General features: G+C 53.2%; 8 protein-coding genes across 8 annotated transcripts; 6 read left to right on the top strand and 2 right to left on the bottom strand.

Annotated features, from left to right (window-relative positions):
- Window positions 1–535: 535 nt before the first annotated feature.
- On the bottom strand, window positions 536–1,577 carry A1O3_01652 (uncharacterized protein; the record flags this gene model as incomplete). The annotated part of the gene is made up of 2 exons (XM_007731796.1): window positions 536–1,420; window positions 1,494–1,577. The coding sequence occupies 2 exons, from the start codon at window positions 1,575–1,577 to the stop codon at window positions 536–538; spliced, it is 969 nt and encodes a 322-aa protein (XP_007729986.1).
- Window positions 1,578–3,066: 1,489 nt separating this feature from the next.
- Window positions 3,067–4,455, top strand: A1O3_01651 (uncharacterized protein; the record flags this gene model as incomplete). Its single annotated transcript, XM_007731795.1, has 1 exon — window positions 3,067–4,455. The coding sequence occupies one exon, from the start codon at window positions 3,067–3,069 to the stop codon at window positions 4,453–4,455; it is 1,389 nt and encodes a 462-aa protein (XP_007729985.1).
- Window positions 4,456–5,210: 755 nt separating this feature from the next.
- Window positions 5,211–6,302, top strand: A1O3_01650 (uncharacterized protein; the record flags this gene model as incomplete). Its single annotated transcript, XM_007731794.1, has 1 exon — window positions 5,211–6,302. One exon carries the CDS (start codon window positions 5,211–5,213, stop codon window positions 6,300–6,302), a length of 1,092 nt encoding a protein of 363 aa, XP_007729984.1.
- A 910-nt stretch (window positions 6,303–7,212) lies between these two features.
- On the top strand, window positions 7,213–10,478 carry A1O3_01649 (NAD-specific glutamate dehydrogenase; the record flags this gene model as incomplete). Its single annotated transcript, XM_007731793.1, has 2 exons — window positions 7,213–7,438; window positions 7,495–10,478. The coding sequence occupies 2 exons, from the start codon at window positions 7,213–7,215 to the stop codon at window positions 10,476–10,478; spliced, it is 3,210 nt and encodes a 1,069-aa protein (XP_007729983.1).
- Window positions 10,479–10,803: 325 nt separating this feature from the next.
- On the bottom strand, window positions 10,804–11,900 carry A1O3_01648 (uncharacterized protein; the record flags this gene model as incomplete). Its single annotated transcript, XM_007731792.1, has 2 exons — window positions 10,804–11,821; window positions 11,875–11,900. The coding sequence occupies 2 exons, from the start codon at window positions 11,898–11,900 to the stop codon at window positions 10,804–10,806; spliced, it is 1,044 nt and encodes a 347-aa protein (XP_007729982.1).
- A 726-nt stretch (window positions 11,901–12,626) lies between these two features.
- Window positions 12,627–14,263, top strand: A1O3_01647 (uncharacterized protein; the record flags this gene model as incomplete). The annotated part of the gene is made up of 2 exons (XM_007731791.1): window positions 12,627–12,858; window positions 12,915–14,263. 2 exons carry the CDS (start codon window positions 12,627–12,629, stop codon window positions 14,261–14,263), a joined length of 1,581 nt encoding a protein of 526 aa, XP_007729981.1.
- Window positions 14,264–14,829: 566 nt separating this feature from the next.
- On the top strand, window positions 14,830–16,446 carry A1O3_01646 (5'-methylthioadenosine phosphorylase; the record flags this gene model as incomplete). Its single annotated transcript, XM_007731790.1, has 4 exons — window positions 14,830–14,872; window positions 14,978–15,487; window positions 15,754–15,902; window positions 16,204–16,446. The coding sequence occupies 4 exons, from the start codon at window positions 14,830–14,832 to the stop codon at window positions 16,444–16,446; spliced, it is 945 nt and encodes a 314-aa protein (XP_007729980.1).
- A 5,211-nt stretch (window positions 16,447–21,657) lies between these two features.
- A1O3_01645 (M-phase inducer tyrosine phosphatase) lies at window positions 21,658–23,479 on the top strand (the record flags this gene model as incomplete). Its single annotated transcript, XM_007731789.1, has 3 exons — window positions 21,658–21,926; window positions 21,983–22,050; window positions 22,104–23,479. The coding sequence occupies 3 exons, from the start codon at window positions 21,658–21,660 to the stop codon at window positions 23,477–23,479; spliced, it is 1,713 nt and encodes a 570-aa protein (XP_007729979.1).
- Window positions 23,480–23,536: the final 57 nt, after the last annotated feature.

Raw genomic sequence — 23,536 nt, 5'->3', positions numbered from 1 at the left:
TAAACACCTGAAAAAGGCACACCACGAATGTAAGCTTGCGACATCATCCTTGCTGTTGGTAAGTCAATAGCATGGCACTGACAAAAGTTTTTCAGATCGAAGTGAAATCACCTCTCTCCACGATTTCTGTCTCGTCTTGCCTCGTCATCCTCTAGGCAGCATGCAACGCTCATCATATCGCTCTACCGTTCTCGCCTCCGAAACCTCGACCCGAGATATGTACAAGGCGGTTGAGGCTCAACCACGCCCAAAATACGTCTCTTATTCCGATAGGAGACAGAATCCTGAACACCAGCCTCCTCCACCACCGCCCTCTCCAGTTCACTGGAATCGCCAGAAGCAGGACCGTTGAGCAAAGTCTCTCGGCTACTCTTCCCGCCTCCTACCAAAACTGGTATCACAATCAGCTTGTCATTTCTGGATTTACTTCTCCAATGTCCTTCTCCTGCAGGCTTTTAGGATCAAGGGGTTTCACATGTTCAGGCCTTGGGAATGAAGGATGGGGGTTCTGGACCAAACATTGGAGTATATAATGTCAGTCGTGCTTTTCCTGGGGACTTTCGGTCGCACCGCCGGGCTCTGAATCTTGATCCGCAGTGTGAGAATAGATTTCTTGAAGCCTTGCTAGAACTGCTGCATCTCCTTTGACTAGTCTTTGATTCAGCTCCTCAACCTCGGACTGCATGGGTTGTACCACACTTGGGGTGTCACTCGATGCAATCGTTTCATCCACGTATGCTCGGACAACGTCTTCTTCTCCGCGCTGTCGCTTGAGGTCCATAAGCTTTTCTAGAAACGCTGCTTGTTTCTTAATTTGGACGTTGGTCTTAGGATTGGTGCGGAGTAGGCTCCCTAGACTCCGGCCTCTGGGCTCGTCTTCAGCCTGAGGCGACTGCCCTTCAGCGTACACGCTCTCTGGATGGACTTCTCCCTTTGACCCTGCCTTCCTGGACACCGTGGCTCGGTCACCGACGAGTTTGATCCGGGACGTGCCGATCAAGTCATAGTCGTCTGTTGACAGTAGCGTGACAGCAGGATTGCTCAGCCCCGGGTTCGTAAAGAACATACTGGTGCCGACCAGATCTGTCCATGTACAGCTGTAGACTTGATCCAAGTAGGAAATCACCGGGTTTTCGCTGTTGAGATCGAGGATTTGCACGTTTGTGGAGAAGGGCGATACCCCGTCGTCGTCATCATTATCCTCGGCGTTGCCGGAAGGTGTAATTCGCTGCTCTTGGAGGTCCCGGTCTTCATCCTCGATGGGGTCTGCTGTGTATGCGCCCGGCACATTTTGGTCTGGCGTTGGCGGATCAGATATGTCGAGAGGCCTTTTGGCGGGTACCACGGGTCTTGGGGCTCCTGGAACATTCAATTTGGTGATTGGGTTGAGGGATGAGAGATCCAGATCGACGAGAAAAGTCTGTCAATGAATGTGTAAGGAATGAGTACTATACAAATCCAACAATTGTCTCGACTGAATGCATATATCCTACCTCTGTTTCGGTATCATCATACTCGTACTCGTACTCATCCTCATCGGTATCTGTAGTTTCACGCGAGTACCGAGGTTGATCCATGACCGACAGTCATCATTAGCCGTTTGGATTACGGCCAGGTTTGTCCTTGTTTGCGTCGAGACAAATAGCACAGGGCCTCATTGGTCACGTGACCGCGTGTTTCGCTTCCTTTTTGAATCTTTCGTAGCTGGCATCTGTTTCATTGCAGTCTAAGCATGCCTTCCAGATTACGCCGATGGTTTATGCACAGCAAGCGGTGGTTGAAGGCGAAGAGTCACAATCTGCAATAATAATAATGCGCGGGGTGCCCAACGCAGCTGGGGAGGGGACGGGCGGATAGGTTCAGGCTTAGGAGGCCCGAGGATGTCACTTCAGGTTTGTCACCACCTTACTACGCACTACGGAGTACGGAGGACGAATAGCTGGCACAATCCCGGCCGTCCTAGCGCTTGGATTCCCTCCTTCACCGTCATCACCACCTTCGGGGGGCCAGCGGTATTTATCACTGATTTCTACGTCTCGCAATCTAGATCTCTTCCCCCATCTCGCGCGAATTGCACTTCCCTTTGCCCATTGTTCCTGAGCGGCTTGACCCTGCCGACCAGCCCCTCGCCTCATCCACCAAGGGTACAGTCACAGTCAGATCAGGACAGACCGCTACCCGCGATCGGTTGAGGGCCAGCCTCTTGGCCAATCATTCTATCAGTACGTTGAACCGAACCCCTCCCGCATTGGACGCGGATGCTTGCGGAAGTCCGCAATATCCATCACTTCCATAGTACAGAGTCAGTAGCGGACAGGGTTCTCGGTCTTATTCTCACAGCGGAGACTTATCTCCATCTCGGAATGCCTCTCTGCTGCTATTGCCCTCGCATGAGACATTATTTGGTCAATGCAGTGGCCTTGCAGCCTTTCCGCGACCCTGTTTGAGCCGTGCTTCCGCTGTCGCCGCGAGGTCCGAGGGTGCATTATGGCTTCTATCAAATCATGTCTCTCTCTTTTTGTCAGCTTGCCCTATTCGTGATGCATTAACTAATCTAGTCGGGCTTTCGCTCTTACAGTGGCCTTACGCTTTCAAGATGGCGCGCTACCGACGCCCACTCAGCCGTCGTTATATACCTTTTTGGCAGAAGCATCTGTCCAACCTCCAATCTCCGTCTCAACGACGCTGGACAGTCCTACAGACAACATTTTTCTCAATACAGCGCAGGCGCCGTCCGTGACCGCCCTCTCCGAATCTATCCCTGTCGTGGTTCTCGTCGACTCGAGCGCAGCAGGGCTTGAACAAGAGATCACCACTCCATATGACCCCGTAACCCCCACATCCCTGGAGGGAGAGCAGATGGGCGCCACCAAAACGAAAGCCACCATAGGTGTGCTGTCCACACTTATATCTTATATGTGTGTCAACAGTGTACTTAGAGCAACGAACCCAGAAGCCTTCATCTGGCAGGACGAGGACAGGGAAGAGACTAGCTGGATTGCTACGTCAAAACACTGGCTGGACCGGAAATGCTGCCGTTGGCTTGGAGTCTGCGGCGGTTCACATATGCATTTGATCTCCGAAATGGATAGGTTTGGCCTTCGTCCTGTGTCAAACAGCAAAGAGCTTCCTATAGACAAGAAGCCAGACTGGGACTGGCAGCGTGCCTGGACAGAGGGCAAAAATAGACCCGAAGATTGGACTGATGATGAGCAGGTGCTGAGAGATATCCCTGCGTATGTTCTGGAATATGCGCCATTGGTCCACCTCTATTCTGGGGAACAGTTCTGGCCCTGCGACATTGCGGAGCATCTCTACCACATTACCCCAGCTCTGAACTACACACCCCTTGAGTCAACCAAAGAGCCCCCGACCCTGCAAAATCTGGACAAGTTAAATGAATGGGATGATGGCCACTGGGTGTTCCTCACCAGCAATGATAACGTCGAAGAACGGCCAGACTGGTTAGAGGGCGAGAAAAATATTCCTACGATGCCGACCGATGTGGACAGTGGGTACGACGACGATGAAGGTTGGGTCCACAAGCCGGGCCGGACATACATCCAGGGACTCAAGGATGCTATGGCTGACTTGAAAGAGTGGTTTGCCCCTGACGCGGAAGATGTCGAAGAGCGTAATGACTTTCACCAGTCGCGTTATGGCCAAGCCGACGAGGACAAAACTTCACGCCGGATACATCTCGAACTGAGACGCTCAAGCGGTGAGGAGCGTGCGCCGCCAAGTTTTCGAGGCGGCCGAAGTGATGCTCCTGCAGTCCTGATTACAGTCAACAAGGGCCACGGGATTGTGGATGCATTTTGGTTCTTTTTCTATAGTTTCAACCTGGGTAACGTGGTGCTCAACGTCAGATTCGGAAACCATGTGGGAGACTGGGAACACACTGCCATTCGATTCCATCATGGGAAACCAAAAGCTGTCTTCTTCAGTGAGCACAACTTCGGATCCGCCTATAGTTACGAAGCGGTGGAGAAAATTGGGAAAAGGCCTGTCATCTACTCGGCATACGGCACTCACGCCATGTACGCTACCCCTGGGACGCATCCCTACGTCTTACCTTGGGGAATCCTCCATGATCAGACAGATCGTGGCCCGCTCTGGGACCCGGCTTTGAATTCCCATGCTTATACGTACGATTTCAAGGCGGACGTCCTGCGATCCTCCAATATCACCCCCAGGGCGCCAACCGAATGGTTCGATTTCGCCGGCCATTGGGGGGATAAATTTTATCCGCTCAAAGATCGGCGACAATATCGATTCGCGGGGCAATATCACTATGTCAATGGACCTATGGGTCCCAAGTTCAAGAACCTCGGACGGAAGAAGGTCTGCCCGGGCCCGGAAACCGCTCCCTGTGTGATCAAGAACTGGCTGTCGAGTGGCGACAAGATTGGGCGTCTACATCTTTCGAACGAGAATGGAGAAGATGATGTTTGACGAATGTTACGAAGGTGCTGATATCATTGTGCAAAGTTGTTGCTTCGCTTCATTTGATGATACCCTGATGAGTTGGATGCATTGAGGGGTGCCTTGGACCCGGATTGCGTCTCTGCGTTTTATGAAGTACCTCTCCGAGCATAGACTGGGTTAGACGGCTGTCACCTAGGTTCATGTACGCAACAGTTGAATAGTACCTAGCCGGGCGGCAGGGCCGTCAGTATTGATACAACAACTGCCTATATCCTCCGAGTCTACAGTTCAATCGCCTGATATTGCTCTTGATGCAGCCACGTGCCCATGTACTCCGTACCTGACTTCAGCAAACTGTGATCTCTTCCACAGATGCTTGACCAAATATGCACCGGGCGCCGTTGAGGGCAACACCGGCAGCCAGGCACCTACCAGGCAGATGGATAATGCCATATATGCACATATACTCCGCTGTATTAGATCAGGCACTTCTTGCCCGCTTTGCACATGTCGCGCATGATTGGCGCGGGATGCGTCCCGGTCTGGAAGCCTGGTTTCGCTTCCCCTCCTGCGCATTCCCATGTTCCATCATCCTCGCGCCTACATTCTCAACAGGCTGCAATCAGAATATTGCTGTCTCTACTACCTAATGTGACATTAGCGACAGCCTCGCCTGTCCCGACTCGCATATGCACCCTGCAGAGTACCTCCCTTCTGCCGCTTCGTTTCATGATGCTATTGTTTCGCCCGTCCCGACATCCTCTTCCTCGTTCTCCTCCATCATGGCGATCGTGACGACCTCTCTTGCCTTCAACATAGCCACGGCTCCGGCGAGCAATACGCAGACCTCGTTCATTGCTTTCGCTCGTCCCACAGTCTCCGCACCCGCTTCAAGCACCATGTCTGGCGAGAACGGTGGTGGCGAGTGCGAATTGCTTGGTCCGTTTGCCATACTTGTTCAAGGGGCGCTGGGAGCCCTTGCGTTGTTGTCTTTGGTGTACAAGAGGTGGAGAGAGAGGCCTCAACGGCCACTCAAAGTTTGGTCCTTCGATGTCTCAAAGCAGGTGGTGGGCTCGATCTTACTGCATCTGGCCAATCTCGTCATGTCGCTGTTTTCCTCTGGTCATATAGAACAGAGCCTGGCAAAGACTGCGGCAACAACGCTTGGAGCCACGACGGAGGATGCATATCAACCTAACCCGTGCTCGTTCTATTTGCTCAATCTAGCTATCGACACTACCATTGGGATTCCTATCCTCATCCTCATCCTCAAGGTGATCACGGTGGGGGCAAGTTACACTTATTTGGCAAATCCTCCCGAGTCGATTTCATCCGGTCATTACGGCAGGCCACCCAAGGCGACCTGGTGGCTCAAACAATGCCTGATCTACTTTCTCGGACTTCTAGGCATGAAGACCTGTGTGTTCATCATCTTCCAGCTCTGCCCGTGGCTGGAACGCGTGGGCGATTGGGCGCTTCGCTGGACGGAGGGCAATGAAGCTGTCCAGGTAGCCTTTGTCATGTTGATCTTTCCGTTGCTCATGAACGCCGTGCAGTATTACATCATTGACACATTTATCAAAGAGAGCGCTCCAGAAGACGAGCATGACCAGGAAGAAGATCACGGACAAGGCGACGAGCAGCACGGTTTACTGGCGGAAGAAGATCCAGGCCATGGCGCATCCATTGATGATGAGGAGGGATGCAAGAGTGGTGTCGCCGTTTCTCACTCCAAGTACAGCTCCGCGAGCGCGTCGTATGACCCGGACAAAGACGGCGAAGTGATCATTGACACGAACATACGGCAAGGCGAGGCCAGCAGTCTTGCAAGTCACGCGGAAGAAGAGGCGGTGGAACACCCACCCAGGATCTGAACTGTTTATGTTATTGGGTGACGGGGTTTCCCATTGACCGCCTCGGCGTTTTGTTTCAATGCTCGCAATACATGAAAGCCCCATATGGGAATGATCACTATCGCCACGGCATGATTTGCTTCATATTGTTGGTGCAGACAACGCATCCATTGTTCCAATACGTAACTGTGATCGAGCGCCTGGGTTCAGCTTCTTCCCTGGTTCTTTTATCCCGATGACGTCCTCTGACTGGCTCGCAAGATGAGCACGTTTCATTCGCTCCGATGCTAAGCGGGTGAGGCGGCGAGGACGGTTGTCTAACGCCGCTGCTGATAGGACCCGTGGCCGCCCCTGTGGCAATGGATTGCTTTAGTTAAACACGGTGCCTGGGTGACCGGTGGTGAGTGGCGCTGCCATCGAATTGCGGGGGATGTTCTCGCGTAACGAGTTCCTGAATTGTCTCGGTCTTGCAACCATGTGATGTAAGTTGCGGAAAACTTTGCGCAAAGCGTCTCAATACAAGGGGCCTGAAGGGGTTGTTGCGGACACGTGCTAGAATTCCAATGTCTCAAATTCTACAGGAGACATAAATTCACAATCTTCGCCCCCAAACAAGTGTTTCAGCTGCAGTCAGACGGACTTATCGTGCTGCGCTCGGATAAAAGAAAAATTTCTGACAACAATCATCCCTCGAACGAGGCGTCCTCCTTGCGCAGCTCTACCACCACCTTTTGTACGGATACACACAAATATACTGTTATCCGTAGATCTAGCCAGGTCCCGGTTTGGCGACTGACCAGGCCCTCAAGCCCTTACCCGTGCCATCTCTTTGGTCGTCTAGACCGCTTTCGATTTCTTTCCCCCTCTTATCTGTCACTCTGTGCCTCATTTCGACGTGAACACGGCACCCGCCCTTCTCTCCACACACAATATGGTCACCCCAGCTATCAACGGCGAACAGCCGTTGATCCCGGCCAGGAACAAGCTCGTCGAGCAAGTGATCAGGACCCCCGGAAGACAGCCTTCGCCTCAGCCTACATTGCTTGGAGTGCCTGGCGCATCCAGCTCAAACCAGTCATTACATCGGATCTTGTCGGACCACAGTTCTGGCTATGTCGCCCCCAAGTTTGAGGGCAAGAAAGCCCAGATGGAAGAAGGTGGGAGAGAATAGAAACCCATTGGGCGCTCCTGATGTATTCTAACCATAGCCTAGTGATGGACCTTATCGAAGAGAAAGGCTTCCTACCCACCGAATTCATAGCGTCCGAAACCGAGTGGTTCTACAATGCCCTGGGCATCGACGACATGTACTTTTCGACCGAGACAGCCGAAGCAGTGGCCAGCAACATCCTCTCCTTGTACGCCGCAAAATTGGCTGCATATGCCAGAGATGACAAGAAGTTGGAAATCAGGCTGGCTAAAGAGGCTGCTGACCACGCCGTTTATATCGATACCAGCAAGCCTGGAGTCAGCAATATTGATGGACCAGGATTCGAGCAGAGGATAGATGAGAAGTATGTGGACGGATCTACCCCTGGCAGAAGCTACCGAGTGGAATCCTTCAGGTCAACCAATGCTCTGCCGGAGAACCCTGACGAGTCATTGCGGTGTTATTTCGTATACCAGTGTCAATTCAAGAACGCCGCCCCCAGACCAGACGAGACCGACCTTGAGGTCATTGGTGAGAAGAGATTTCTGCAAAAAGCAACACAGAAGACCAAAGAAATCTATCAGGAGATTATTACCTACGCTGTTCAGAGGACAGGCCCCGTGATAGAGATGTTTGAGATGGAAGGCACGCGGGAAAAGAGATTGGTCATCGCATATCGGCAAGGGTCGGCCCTTGGTGTCTTCAGTGCCTTGTCCGATCTGTACCACTACTACGGAATCACAAGTTCGAGGAAGTATGTCGAGCAATTCTCGAACGGCATCACGGTCATCTCACTCTACCTCAAACCTGCCACCAATGACATTTCCAAGTCCAGGTATCCTCCGATTGAAGCATCCATTCACCAAATCATCAAGGAAGTCTCGTTGCTCTTCTGCATACCACAGAACAAGCTGCAAGGGCAATTTGCAAGCGGCAACCTGAGCTTGCAGGAAAGTATCTACGCTCACTGCGTGCATATCTTTGTACAGCAGTTTCTCAATCGCCTTGGGTCCGAATACGCCTCTCTGGTGGCGGCGTTGAAAGGAGACAGCAACACCAATATAGAGCTGCTGTCGAAAATCAAGAAACGTCTTCGGGAGGAGACTTTTACAGCCGACTACATCCTCGAGATTATCAACAAATATCCCGGGTTGATTCGTTCGCTCTACCTCTCATTTGCCAATACGCATTATGTCCAGACCAGAGGTGACCAAGATGATTTTCTCCCTACGCTCAGCTACCTGCGGTTGAACGTCGACCAGGTCCTCGATGACTCAAGTCTGGCTGAAATGATATCCCAGACCGTCACCAATCAGCATGACGAAATGGTCATGCAATCCTTCTTGACTTTCAACAAGGCAGTCCTGAAGACCAACTTTTACACCCCAACAAAGGTCGCGCTCAGTTTCAGACTCAACCCAAGCACAGAATTCCTGCCTGAGCATGAATATCCTCAACCGCTGTACGGCATGTTTCTGGTCATCGGCTCGGAGTTCCGAGGTTTCCACCTGCGGTTCCGCGACATTGCTCGTGGCGGCATCCGAATTGTCAAGTCCCGTAACAAGGAACTATACGCAATCAACGCTCGAACACAATTCGACGAGAACTACAACCTTGCAAATACTCAACAGAGGAAAAACAAGGATATCCCCGAGGGCGGATCCAAAGGTGTTATTCTGCTCGACTTCAACCATCAAGACAAAGTCCGGGTGGCCTTTGAGAAATACATTGACAGCATCATGGACCTTCTTCTGCCTCCAACCAGCCCTGGCATCAAAGACCCGATCGTCGACCTTTACGGACAAGAAGAGATCCTGTTCATGGGCCCTGATGAGAATACTGCTGATCTTGTTGACTGGGCGACAGAACATGCACGCAACCGAGGGGCACCATGGTGGAAGTCTTTCTTCACCGGTAAGAGTCCCAAACTAGGTGGTATACCACATGACGCGTACGGAATGACCACCCTATCGGTCCGCGAGTATGTGCTTGGAATCTATCGCGAGTTGAACCTGGATCCAAGCAGAATCAGGAAGCTACAAACCGGTGGTCCTGATGGAGATTTGGGATCCAATGAGATCCTTCTCAGCAACGAGAAGTACATCGCTCTCGTTGATGGGTCGGGTGTTTTGGTCGATCCTGCCGGCTTGGACCGCGACGAACTTTTACGCCTCGCTAAGAAGCGGGCGATGATCCAGGAATACGACCTGTCGAAACTCTCACCCCAAGGTTATCGAGTTCTGGTGGAGGATTCCAATATCACCCTACCCACAGGCGAGAAAGTCCACAACGGCATGACGTTCCGAAACACATTCCATCTCCGGGATGGTACACAGTACGACCTCTTCGTTCCCTGCGGTGGCCGTCCGGAGTCTATTGATCTGTCGGCAACGAACAAACTGATTGTTGACGGCAAAAGCACCATCCCGTACATTGTCGAAGGCGCCAATCTTTTCATCACCCAAGATGCCAAACTTCGCCTCGAAAAGGCAGGCTGTATAATATACAAAGACGCCTCGGCGAACAAGGGTGGCGTAACCTCCTCGTCTCTCGAGGTCCTGGCTAGTCTATCCTTCGATGACAAAGGTTTCATCGAGAACATGTGCGTCCACCCTGACGGCACCGCCCCGGAATTCTACGGCGCCTACGTCAAGGAAGTACAAGAGACTATCAAGCGTAACGCCCGCCTTGAATTCGAAGCCATCTGGCGCGAGCACGCCAAGACTGGCGTCCTTCGCTCCCGACTCTCCGACCAGCTCTCCCTGGCCATCACTAAGCTCGACGAAGAGCTGCAGAACTACAACGACCTGTGGGACAATGAGCCTTTACGCGTGGCCGTCTTCCAGGAAGCTCTCCCCAAGACGCTGCAGCACAAAGTCGGCCTTGACAAGATCCTCGAACGCGTACCGGAGAAATACCTCAAGGCCATCTTTGGCAGTTACTTGGCGAGTCGCTTTGTTTACGAGTACGGCGCTAGCCCCAGTCAATTCGCTTTCTTTGATTTCATGAGGAAGAGGCTGGCGGGAGCGATGACGAACAGTCAGTGAGGCATATGATTTGGAGGGCACGGGTATAACATCAGCTACGCAGGGCAAGGAAAAGGAGATCTTGTTGTGACAGGAGTGAAGTGGATTAGTGTGTCTGATTTGGCGGATCTGGAATAGAGGGTTACGGCTTATGGCTGATATGGGAGACGCCTCCCAGTTAGTGCGATGATGTGACGTTCTGGAAGCGGGTAAAGAGTAAAGAAACCCCCAGTAATATACGACCTGGTTGCGTCGACCACGACACAACATGTGAGTGAGATCTGAATCCTCAACAAGACCAGATTTTAAACCGGAATATGGAGATACGTCGTTGTCCCAGCCCCGTCTATAGGGTATGCGCCGACGTCGGCGCTCTGCCTTTTGCCGTGGGAGCCTGGCGTTTTGGTGCTACAGACGGGCTCTGGCCAGTCTGAACATCCGTCATCTCAGCGTCCTCTTTCCCCTCATGCATCTCCTCTCCCTGGTTGCTGCCCTTAGGAACATTGTGAAGGCCATCATCTGCTTGGGGTTGCCCTTCCAATAGCTTCTTCCTCTTCTCCCTCTCCTTGCGTTTGACCTTTTTCTCGCGGTTTCGTCGAGTCCGCTTCTCGCGCTCCGCCATCTCCGCATCCATCGCCTCTGCAACTAGTTCATTGTGCTTGACGAGACGGCGACGGAGGACAATGCGACGTTTCTTCGATGGCTTTGACTTTGATCTGGAAGACGAAGCATCGTGAGCTTTGACAAAAGCGCTAGATCGAGACTGCGCAGTTTGATCCGCAGATGGGGGTGAATTTGAGAGCTCCACGTGAATAACCCGCCACGGCAGAGTGCTGCCAGGCCAACTGGCCGACTTTGCGCGCGAGAGAACTTCAGAAGTTGAGACCGCGACTTCTACGTACTGGGACCTCAAGGTCTGAATAGTCTCCTGCGGAAGAGCGGAGGTAAAGTAATAAGTCTGCGGGCGGTAGGGGCGAACGAAGTGCGCTGTATCCAAGCCCGGTGCTCGATCGAGAGCAGAAGGCGAGGGAGAGCGCGAAAGCCTGATTGTCGGCCTCAGAGAGGTTGGTGACTGCAGTTGTGATGTTTGCGCTTTTGGTCGGGAAGTAGCTGCTGTGAACAAGCGAAACTGGTATTCCTGTTCTTGGTCACCTTCCCCGTTTTCGGCGTGGTTGGAGGCTTCTGGCAGGCCAGCTTCGACTTGAACTTCATGGGAGATGAAGTCGTAATCAAAGCCATAATTGGGAACGGCCACGACACCATCACTGTCACGACAACCGGGGCTTGCTGGTGAACCCGACCTGGAGTCCGCTTGAGAGCCGGGTGGACTGTCACCGGCCTCGAAGAGTTCAGACCTTTTGATCCTTTTAGACGGGATGTTAGCCCTGTCATTGACCAGTCCTGATGGCTCGCTTACCTCTTCGCACCGGGAACCGCAAACATGTCGACTGGCAGTTTTGAGGCAGAGGCTCCGAGGAATGAAGACGGACAAAGTTCAGCCCTACAGGGCTCGGTGGGTGTTGGGGCTGAAGGGATTTTCGCTTGGGTGGTGCAGTGCAGTGCTGTGGTTGTTTGGAGGATTCGATTTGGTGGGGACGACGGAAGTCGTGGGAGCCTTAGCCACGAGGATTTACATAGCAGTAGTATCCATACGGAGAAGGCAGTAGTGGTGCGGGTGGCAGCCTTAGGCGCCTAAGCCACACCTACATCTCACACCCCGTTTCGGATCCATCACAACACCTCGCTTCGTCTTCAACGCGGCCTCTAGTGGAATACGAAATAATAGGTGTCATGGAAAGCCCATTGACGATCTTGACCATCAGAGATGAAAAGGAACGGCTAAGGCAGCTTCCGGTCAATCAAGGGTCTCTGAGGCTGCGGTCATGCTTGACACACATCGCGTCCACCCCTTGCCAGACGCCTATGCAGCCCATCTCATGCACCAAGCCGCTGTGGCTGCCCGCTAAAAGTCCCGAGCAGGACTGCCCCCTTCGAGACTGTCAGTCGAGTCACGCAGCGAGGCGCAGCCTCGTGGAACAGAATGCCATTGATCGTCCTGCTCTCTCCCTGCTTGTTACAGACCTCCTCCACCCGCTGCAGACGCATCCATCCTTTGAATCGTAGTGTCACCACCAACATCCCCTTCGCTCTCGTCGCCAACGGGACATCATGTCCGGGATAGGCGAGGCTCTTGCAATTGTCAGTTGTGTCGCGGGGTTGATCCAGGCATATGATGCTGGCAGCCGCATTGTCAAGCAGATCAAGGCCCGTCGCCTGGCTCACGACGCCCTTCCGCCCTCCGATCTCCTCGAGGAATCCATTGAAAAGGGCAAGAGAGAGATAGAACAAGTCGTCGCTGACGGGAAGAACCGATTTGGGTCGAGCTTCGAGGAAGGCGATAGTATGTGCGCAACCTGGAATCAGGCCTGAGACGGCCGAATGGCTAACCAACCACAGCGACTGCGCAACTCGCACTCTACAAAATCACAATCGCGACTCAAAATGCCTTGCTCGCCGGTCTCACTCAGGCCCGAGACGACGACGGTGTGATCGACTTCGACACCTGCATTGATACCTCCGATAAGGGCCGGGTTGACGCCCTGATTGCACTTCATGCGCTCTTCCAGCGCAAGTTGGAGGAAGAAATGGAGAGGAAGAAGAATGCTCCTTCAAACCAGCAAGAACATTCACCGCCACAACATGATGTTATACAACCGTCGGTAGTCCCGGCCGCCTCAGGTCAATCAGTGGCTGCCCCGAAGCCACAACAGACACCACCTCCCACACCACCACTGGGGAAGGTCAAGAAATCTCGCACGTTCACCGACGTCGTCTTCCGACGGAAAGAGGGCAATCAACAAGCTACAATGCCGACAGCGATGGATACGATCCCTCAGGTCGGGAGGTTTGATCAGTCTCCAAGATCGTCACAGCAGGACATGCTTCCCCGAAGCCCTCGCCGAAATACAGGCGCATCCACAAGCTCTAGTGCCACCTGGTCGAGTGCGGGAAGTCGAAACTCGACTGTTGGCTATGAGATTACCAGTCCTGGGTTGCCTGCCCCGATCAGCCGCTCCGACACTGGCTTATCGTCCATCACGGCGGTCTCGCGGCATAATACTGCGCTCTCCATGGCGTCAAGTATGTCCACGGCATCGACGATTTCACCCATCACCAAATATGGCGGTTTCTGTAAGAACGCATATGAGCTCCGAGAAGGGTTGGTGAAGAAAGGACTCACGTTGGCTCCTGTTGGGGTCTATGGTAACGTGTACAGGTGTACAAGCAGTAAGTGCCAGTTTTCGGGGCAAGCTGCGAAGGACAAAAAAGGCTATCGGATCAACGATAAGGTCTTCACGGCTTCTTCTGGACTCCAGTACCGATGGATGTTCCTCGCAAAATCACACATGCGGCAACAAGTCCCCCTGCACCCGTCATTCCGCTGTCTGGTGTGCTTGATGCTGGGAGATGATTCTGGTGTCTACGACGGCCATAGTGCGTTGCTTGCCCACGTCATCAGCCATCAGGGAGCATACATGGCCGATACCAGGCTTGAAGGGCCAGTGACCTTCACTAACGGAGGTGTCAAAATGGACATGGATGAATTCGACCTCCGGTTTCCTGCAGCTGAGAAATGCCATACTCCCGACCCGAAAGCGGACGAAGGAGCGGCAGTCATGGTAGCAGGCCGGCTGCCTACAGAACCTCACCTCGGTAACATGGGCCCCTCTCAAGTGGAGGATGTGATTTCTTATAAAGTGCCGACTGCGTTCGCCTACGAAGCAGATGATAATCCATGGGCGTGAACTGGGCGAACGCGCATGCCATGCCTCTCTCGCAGAACCAGCGTTTTGGGATTTGGGGGGTGCTCTATCACCTGGCCCGGAACCATGTTACAGGACGGAGTACGGGTCTGCGTTCCGGGATAGCGAGCGTTTTATCATCCGGGGTCTGGGTCTGGCTTCGTGCTTCTATATCTTGACGATGACTAATCATGGAAGCGTTGAAACTTGATGGTGCAATCCGGCCAAATATTGTTCCGCGCCGAGTCCGAACTTGCCCGGCAAACGAACAAACAACGCAGATTTCACGTCAAGACAACGGCTTATGAAATAAATTATATATCATTATTTTCTACATCGCGGCGGGACGACGGCACAGCTTCTGATATTGAAGTTGGCGGTAACCTTTCTGCGGTGGCTGTAGAGCATACCATATCAGCTCGAGGACTTGATTGTCCAATCTTCTCCCTCTATCGAGTTCTTGCCCGTCTACAGCGAGGATCGAGCGGCACAGAGTCCATCTCCTTTTGCCACGTCCCACGTTCCACTTCAAGAAGAATCGAAGAAAGCCCTAGTTTGAAGACATCGAGATGTCTGCTCCAGACGCAGAAAACGTCCCGACCACCTATGCAGGTCTGTTCTTGCCGCTGCAACCCCATCTCTCTGCTCTACCCCCGCCTGAGCGATTATGACTATCGTGAGATCCTCTTCCTAACACGCACCCTTCGCCGCCTCCAGGCCCAGTCCACATCGGCGTGATCGGCGGCACAGGCCTCGACCACCTCCCACACTTCCGCAAGGCGGCAGTGCTGCACATCTCTACGCCCTGGGGATCACCCAGCTCGCCCATTACCATCCTCGAACACCCGAGTCCCACGACTGGCAAGCCGATCCCCATTGCCTTTCTCGCGCGCCACGGGCCCCATCACGAGCTGACTCCGTCGGAGATTCCGGTGCGGGCGAACATCGCGGCGCTGCGCAAGATCGGCGTGCGCAGCATCATCGCTTTCAGCGCGGCCGGGTCGCTCGCCGAGGAGGTCAAGCCGCGCGATTTCGTGGTGCCAGATCAATGTATCGACCGCACAAAGGGCATCCGGCCACACACGTTCTTCGAGGACGGCTTTGTTCTGCACGTCCCCTTTGCGGACCCGTTCGACAACAAGATCGGCGATGTGGTGCGGAAGTGCGGCCACAGTCTGGAGGGCGAGGGCGTCGTGTTGCATGACAAAGGCACCGTGATTGTCATGGGTATGTTCCATTGTTTCTCTTTCTTCTTTTTTAATGTCTACCTCGAATTGCAAAATGTCTTCGAGAGTGTTTGTCCCATGAATGGAGTCAGGCCGATCTGAGGTCCCTGAAAGCTCTTTTCAAGGGCTGCATTTTAGATATGATCGAGTTTCCCGCTGGTGCCCTGCTGATCGGGCTTTCAATGGACCGACATGCGAGGTTGGAGCAGAGCGGAATACATATCGCACAGCAAAGATAAAGTACTGACGATCCATGATATCGAACAGAAGGACCACAATTCAGCACGCGGGCCGAGTCACGCATGTACCGCAGCTGGGGCGGCACTGTCATCAACATGTCGACGCTGCCCGAAGCAAAACTAGCCGCTGAAGCCGAGATTGCGTACCAGGTCATCCTAATGAGTACTGATTATGATGTAAGTAGAGTCCGTGGCCAGATGGTCGGCTTTTCCATGGAGCTCCCTGAGCATCACTTGTTGATTCCCCCTGCACTGCCCCACTATTCCGATGCCTTTCACTCATCTCTTCACGAGAACTTGGGGTCCCATGTCAGAGATCTGCCATCTCAGGTCTTGATCACCTCCACAGACCTGACATTGACCTAATCGCGATACATCTCTTCCGCCCCTTTTCTCCTTCCTCCTCTTTTTATACCGTACTGATCAATCCTCCCTCCTCTTTTTCTACTGTACTGATCAATTCTTCCTTGGACTACAGTGCTGGCACGACTCCGGCGACGTCACGGTTGAGATGGTCATGGGCCACATGCGAGCCAATGCCCTGAACGCTCGGCGCTTCATTGCTGCCGTTCTGGACGAGCTGTCCAAGGAGGAGCACGACGAGCTGGTGCGCGCGACCCACCTCGCTGGGGCCAGGAAGTTCGGCATCAGCACCTACCCTGCTGGTCGCAATGAGAAGACTCTCGAGAAGCTAGGCTGGCTATTTGAGGGGTATTTCTGAAAGAAGAAGAAAAATGCTGGATTGGTATGGAACATGAAGGGGTTAGGAGGCCTCGGTAGAGCATAGGAACGTGCCTAAGCCGCCGAAGCAGACCACAGGTTGCAGGTCATATGAAGGAACGTTTCAAGTTTCGAATAGCTGGGACGCACCTACTCGTACTAGAATAGAATTGGAACGCCATGTTTGACGGGAATCAGTAATATCAGGCAAGATTCCATGGAACTCTGGACCTGACTTGAGAGATACAGCATCTAAGTGACTAGGCCCTGACGGCCTCACGAGCCATAGCCTCTGGTTCCCTGCCCCGAGATGTTTTCCAAGAGTTGCGTCGTTCTCCTGTCCTCTTTTTCTTTTTCCCTTTCCCTTTGCGGTCTGGTACTTATCCCTTTCCCTTTCCCTTTGCAGTCCGGTACTTACATATCCCTTGCGAGGGGCGATTGCGCTCCGTTACTTACCTCGTGCGAGGTCCGCAACCGCATTGGCTCACCCAGAGAGTGGGGGAGCCACCGCCACCGCCACTGCCACCGCCACTGCAACGTACAGAGTACATAGAACATACAAGAAGGCAAGACCCCTAACTCTGGTCGACGATCTGTCCGGATACCAGTGGCCGATGTAGCGGTGCACATAGCACTGCGCCCGCGGCAATGACTACTCAAGACTTAAGACTCGAGACGAGTTTGTACGTCCAGTCAGGTCACTGGTCACTGGCACACGTCTTTCGCACCGCTAGGATCAGCCAATGAATTCTTCATTTCGAAAGGCGCGCAGATAGCCAATGCATCCTTCATTTCAAAAGGCGCGCAGATCTGGGGATGGATAGGGGCGCATCATCCAAGGTGGTCGGGCACTCTCATGATCGTCAATGCCATGTTCAAAAGTAAATCGGGCACTCCCATGATCGTCAATACCATGCTCAAAAGTAAATCATGGATTTGGTGTGAAGCGGAGATCAGAAATATCGGACGGGATGAGGGCACGGTAATCCCGAACCTTTAATTACCTATATACCTTAGGTTTATGGGAGATCTCTGAGAAACATCAGGTTCTGGCCTGGGCCCGAAATTGGGCACGTCAATGTTGACCCCGGCTCCATGGGACATCGCAACGTCATTGACGCGTCGTCGCCACCATCGCCTATGGCCTGAAATGCACCACGTGTGACTTCTTGCTTCTGCTGTCAAGCCAGCTGCTAGTAGAGCAGATCTGTCGAAATTTGACAATTGCACGTACGTATACCACGATAGATGACACGGGGTTGAAAGGAAGGGTCCTCGAACTTACCGCTGCATGTGACATGTGTACCCCTGCATACCTAAGGGAGTCCTGAGGTAAGAAATCAAAGATCACCGTAGATGACGGCTGCCAGTAATCGATCGGAAGGTGTTGCTAATTATACCGATTTATTGTAGAGGTTTCCTGGAAGGCCAGGCGACATGACTGAAAATGTGCAATCCAACACAACTGGAAAGGTGAGGAAGATGGTAACAACTCTGGACAGCGTCCAGATCAAGGCCGGTGTTCGTGTACTCTGTATCCTCACAGATGCTCTGCACTCAGTACTCGTCGATGCCATGCCTACCTAGACATGGATATCACGGTCCAGCCTGACGCCAGTGGCGGAACATGGTGGCCGTGCTTGTGCTTATGCGTGGCGCCACGGAGAGTCAAGATTGGAACTATTGGGTCTGTGCTCCGAGTCTGTAATCTAGAGTTCTCTTCACGAGCCTGGAGTGCATCCAAATGCACCGAGAACTCGGCGTCACGGTCTCGTCCGTACTCTGTCAAGCTCGGCTTGTGGTCGATCCAACCGGGTGCGGACAGAGGACGGAGGACGGAGAACTGTCAACACAAGAATTGACGGGTTGGTGACTTGCTGGATCTGTCCCGAATGACAGGATCCTGAGTACTGTCACAGTCCGACCTAGACTCCATGCACTATTGCTTCGTAGATGGGCGATAGCAGAAGTGAGAACAAGTCCTCTCCATACGGCGTAAGGACAGTGGAATAGAGGTAAGGTACCAGGTAGGTGGCTTGGTTGAACTGTACTTGGTCACGTGCGCGGGTGTCCTGGACGCGTTTTCGCGTTGTTGATGCGGAGGCTTGGCAAACGCGTTCTCAGCATTATCATCTTGAGTGATAAACAACTCGTTTTCTGAGACCAGGGTCTTACCGTCGCCTGCCAGTGTGCTGCTGTATGTACATTGTACGTACTATGACTGCAACATGGCAATGCTAATGCTCGGAAAGGGTCGACAGGCTCCGCACTTTATAAACGAGGCCGACCAACACGTGCCAATTGCATGCGACATACATTGATAGCACCTGGACTTTGAGATCAGGGGTGGTAAGGCGTCTTCAATCTTGCAACCAACCAAGAGCCAGAAGCCGAAGAAGGAGAGCTTCAGAGTAACACCGGAGAAATCTCCCGAATCTGTCCGCGTCGCACTGGGCGGGGAATGGCCGGTAGCCATGATGATTCATCCCAGGATACGCGCCGGGTTTCTGCCCCTCAGCATAGCATGGCTGTGGTGGCTGCAGCACCATTACCTACCCGAGCCCGTTGAGTCCGCAACTCAACCTTCCGAAGGATCTCGATCGGATGGAGCATTGTTTGCAACGCGGGCTATTAGGAATTAGGATGCATCATCATCATTGTTGACGGAAAAGCAGGGAACTGGAGAGTCATCTAAGTTGTATAGCAATCATGACGTAAATGATGGCCATTTGGGAGCTCTCACCGGCGAGTCGGGCAAGAATCGAGATGAGTTGTTATCAAATACGGAGTACGGAGTACTGCGCGTGCGTGTCTAGCGAAGTTCAGATCGTCACTCGACTGCCAGGCTACGGCCAGCGTGGGGAAGTCGGTAGCACGACGCCTGCTCCGACAACAGGATGACTAGTCTGAAACCAAAAATGGCGATGGCGACCCATCCATCAAGACGTACGGAGGACGGATACAGAACCGGTAGTGATGAGAGATCAGGTTGGTTCCGGTACCGATGAAGGACGGATAGCCAGGTCCTGTATCCTGTATCCTGGCCTTGCGACACGCATGACTCCAATGTGGAGGCGCTCATGTTGCAACGTCGAGCAAAAAGAACACCAGGAAGTCCAAATACGGATACATCGGTACGTAGTACCTACTTACCTACCTCTACGACTACTGATATGTGTACCTAAACTGACAGCCTCAGCCGAGAACATGAAGCGGCTAGAGGCTGAAGCCATGCAAAATCGGACAAGCTTCATGGCAACCGAAGATGATAAGACGAGTGACGAGAGAAAAGTGGTGCAATCATCCATCCATCAATTGAGTTTTCACCCGAGTTGCTTCTTCCTCGCCGTCCGAAATTCTTTGGTATCATCTTTGGTATCCTCCGTGGTATCAAGGCGAATTTTAAGCAGCTGTCACGCAGGGCCGGACACTCCCAAGAATACCTTCGAAGTAATCTAGACTGCTGCTCAAAGTTCTGTACCGCTCTGTGCGCTGGCACACAGGGCAATAGTGCATTCCTCTGCGAAAGTAACACAACGTGATTTCCGCACGCGCCTGCGCCTGGAAGCCAACCCACTTGGATTCCTCATTGTCAAGGCAGCCACCGCGTCCATCTGACATCTGCATGATGACATCGGAAGAGGTGTCCCATAAAGGCAAATGGACGCTTCGACGGCAGTTCGGCCTCATGATAGGCAGGTCAAGGTCGGTTATCGCACAGGGCAACCTCGCGTCACACCGGGCATACCCTGTCGGCCTGAGCCAGGAACGGGCCTGTGATAGGCCTGGAGCTGGCTCTTAGGCTCTGGGGCTTGCCCAGAGACACATGTACGGGTGCTAGTTGGGGGGAATGGATTCGGCGCTGAGCAGCTGAGCAGGCGATCGATTGCTCCACTCGAGATGAAGTTGACAAAGAAGCAGAAGTTTGCTCCGCTGATGCACCCTCGAAGCACCCTCATACGTAGGAGGTGGAAATGGCTGTCGAGATACGGAGTCGAGGATCATCGGGGATCTGAGAAAAGAGCAAGAAGAGCAAGACGAGCACCTGCACATGCACATGCACTGCACTGGAAGCAGCGGCGCACAGCATCCGACAACCGTCTGACTCTGATCGAGTCCGACTAGGCTGTTTGATGAAACGAGGGCGAGAGCGAGAGCGAGAGCCAGTGCGGTGCAGAAGTTGGTGTTCGCCCTGGGGTTGGTTGCCGGTGTTTCTCGACTAGCAGCGAAGACGGTCGCGGGCTGAAGTGGAGGAAGAGCTAGTTAAGCAATGGGCCTAGCTCGCTCACTTTGAGGCTTGACGCCGACCCAGGCGCCCTACTACCCAGGCTAACTTAGGTATGCGGCAGGCCTGTAGGTCCTTAGGCCTTACCTAGTAACCTAGTAGTAGGCTTCTCTCTGGGCTTTTTCCCAGGCTCGCGCCCCCCGACATCTGGCAGGTGCTTATCAGGTCCTGCCACAGTCCCTACCTGAATTCGTCGTAGGCACGTCAATGTGTACGTACAGGATTACAGGTCCAAGCCTTCCATCGGCTGTCAATGCACTGTCAGTGCCTCCGCCAGTGCCATAGCTGGTGGAGTTAGCTTGTCCCAAAGCTGTCAGCCTTCCCTTCTGGATTCAACGAGTCCCCAGGGCCAAGGCCCGCATTGCATCCCTCAGACACTCGACCGTCTCCATCGCTCCTCCAAGGCCAATGCTGCCCAGCAACAACGGGGACCTTCACCACCGCACTGCATACCCTGCTTTAAACTCTCCTCTCTCCTCTCCTCAAGCCACCGTGAGCTGCAGGTCAAGGCTCCTTCTCCATCCTGTTGCCATCAGTGAAGAGGAGAAAGCCTGCTGGCCCCGGTGGTCTGTTCTCGTCCGCATTGACTCCCACCCTTGCTACCCGGCAGTCCTCGACGTCCGCCCAGCCCGATCTACCACGCCGTCGTTCTTTATATCCTACGTTGAGGACTATGGCTGCTTGAAAAGTCTCCTCGACTGCCTTTTCGAAAGCCCGCGTCGATACGGGACCGGTCCAGGAACATTTGCACTTCTCGACCAGCGGTGGCTATCTCAAAGATTCGTCTCGGGACGGCTTGGTGGGACGGCCTTCTACAAACGAGATCCAGTTCTGCCTCTCGCGGTCTGGTAGATCACGTTGGACAAGGACACTGGTCGAGGGTGAAAGAAAGAGAGGGTCCTTTTGCATTACAAGTTCCTCTGCAACATGATTGAGGCTTCGTCACCGTTGGCGGCCATGCAGCCTCCTACATTCGTGGGCCACTGTGGCTTCAGAGCAGATGCTCCCACATCGTACGCCTCCTTTGCGGCGGCCAAATCGTTCGGGACAAACAGCTTCAACTTCAGAGACCTGTCGATGAAGAGGTCAATACAGAAGTCCCAGTCAGACTATTTCAGCCTTCAACCTGTACGAGGCTCTTCGCCCACCGCAAGCCTGGCTGCCGATCTTTCACAAAACTTTCATATTGATCAGAGGTACGTACCATTCCTCGAGAGAAATCCTTCCAGGCCCCAGTCTGACCCAAACCTAGTCCGCAATTACCCACGCCTCGGAGGGCACTCTTTCCTAGCAGCATGTTTGCAGCCCACGACGGCCAGCGTAAGGACTATTCAACGATAAAGCAGATTAGTCGGACTGACCGAGCATGCAAGGAAATCTAACCACGCCTCCTATACCGTCGTCCTCTCCCGGAACCCTTGATTCAATGGACGTCGACCTCTCGCCGCTGCCACACAAGACCCCCTTCTGTACAGCGGTCGAGATACAGCTGCAGTCCCCCACCCCAGAACCAACTCCTTCTGATCCTTCTTTGTTATCCATGCCATCTCCACCGTCCACAGACAGTCCTATGGACGCTCTGCTCCTCAATCTCAGTCAGGAACGACGAAAGCCGGGGCCTCTCCGACCTTCTTTATGTAGAGCTAAGGGCTTCAGTACTGGAAACGTTCCACAGAGACCTGCACCCGAGAGCCAGCTTCCGTCTTTCAAGTTCGGGCACTACCCAAATAAACCCGCGACCTCATCGTCACTGTCATTATCGGAGATATTCGCAGACTCGCCGCCACCGGAAAAGCAACCGCCGCGTCTTGGAGCTGCCGCCTTCGCTCCTCCACGCTCTCGCCAGGGCTTATGTGGAGTTGGCCACTCGTCTCGTAATGGATCACCTATTGGGGGCCATATGAGGAAGAGCTCCAACCCCTTGGTGAGACCTCGAAAGCAATTTCGCCGGTCTTTGAGCATGTTTGAGCACCCGGAAGATGTGATGAAACAAGAAAAAGAACGTCTGAGTCCTCCACCTCCGTTGCTACCCTCAATCATGGACATTGAAGCACCGCACACTCCTCAGTTGCCCCACTTCACGCCGAGTGAGGTTGGCGCGTTGCCACGGATAACAAAGGAGACCATGGTCGACGTACTTGACGGCCGCTTCAACCATTTATACGAGAAGCGCGTCATCATTGATTGCAGGTTCGAGTACGAATATAACGGCGGCCACATCGACGGTGCTATAAATTTTAACGACAAGGAACAACTATCCTCACAACTTTTTGATGTCGAACCGACTTCCAAGGCACTTCTCATTTTTCACTGCGAATATTCCGCTCACCGTGCTCCGCTTATGGCCAAATATATCCGCAACAAGGATCGTGCTGTCAATGCCGATCGTTATCCTGCTTTGACGTATCCTGAAGTCTATATCTTAGATGGCGGTTATAGCACATTCTTCAAGGATTACCGGGCGCGGTGTTATCCACAGAACTATGTTGAGATGGACGCAAAAGAGCATGTTCTCGATTGTGAACGCGGTCTCGGGAAAGTGAAACAACGATCCAAGCTTGTTAGAGCTCAGACGTTTGCTTTTGGCCAACACTCTCCTTCGATTGACTCTAGCCCGACGGCCATGGGTCGAGCTCATCCGGACAGCGATATGGATCTGGACATGGGCCTTGAATATACCCCTGTTGCTGGACCAAGGCCTGGCCTTGATGCTCTCAGGGGTCGAAATCACCGAATGCTTTCATATTAGCGGGTTTTCTGCAGACGACATCATATTAGCCCGGCGTTTGGACGAATGTCTCATTTC

Source organism: Capronia epimyces (genome assembly GCF_000585565.1).
Source record: "Capronia epimyces CBS 606.96 chromosome Unknown aczIQ-supercont1.1, whole genome shotgun sequence".
NCBI lineage: Eukaryota > Fungi > Ascomycota > Eurotiomycetes > Chaetothyriales > Herpotrichiellaceae > Capronia > Capronia epimyces.
This window is presented reverse-complemented; position numbering and strand designations above follow the sequence as displayed.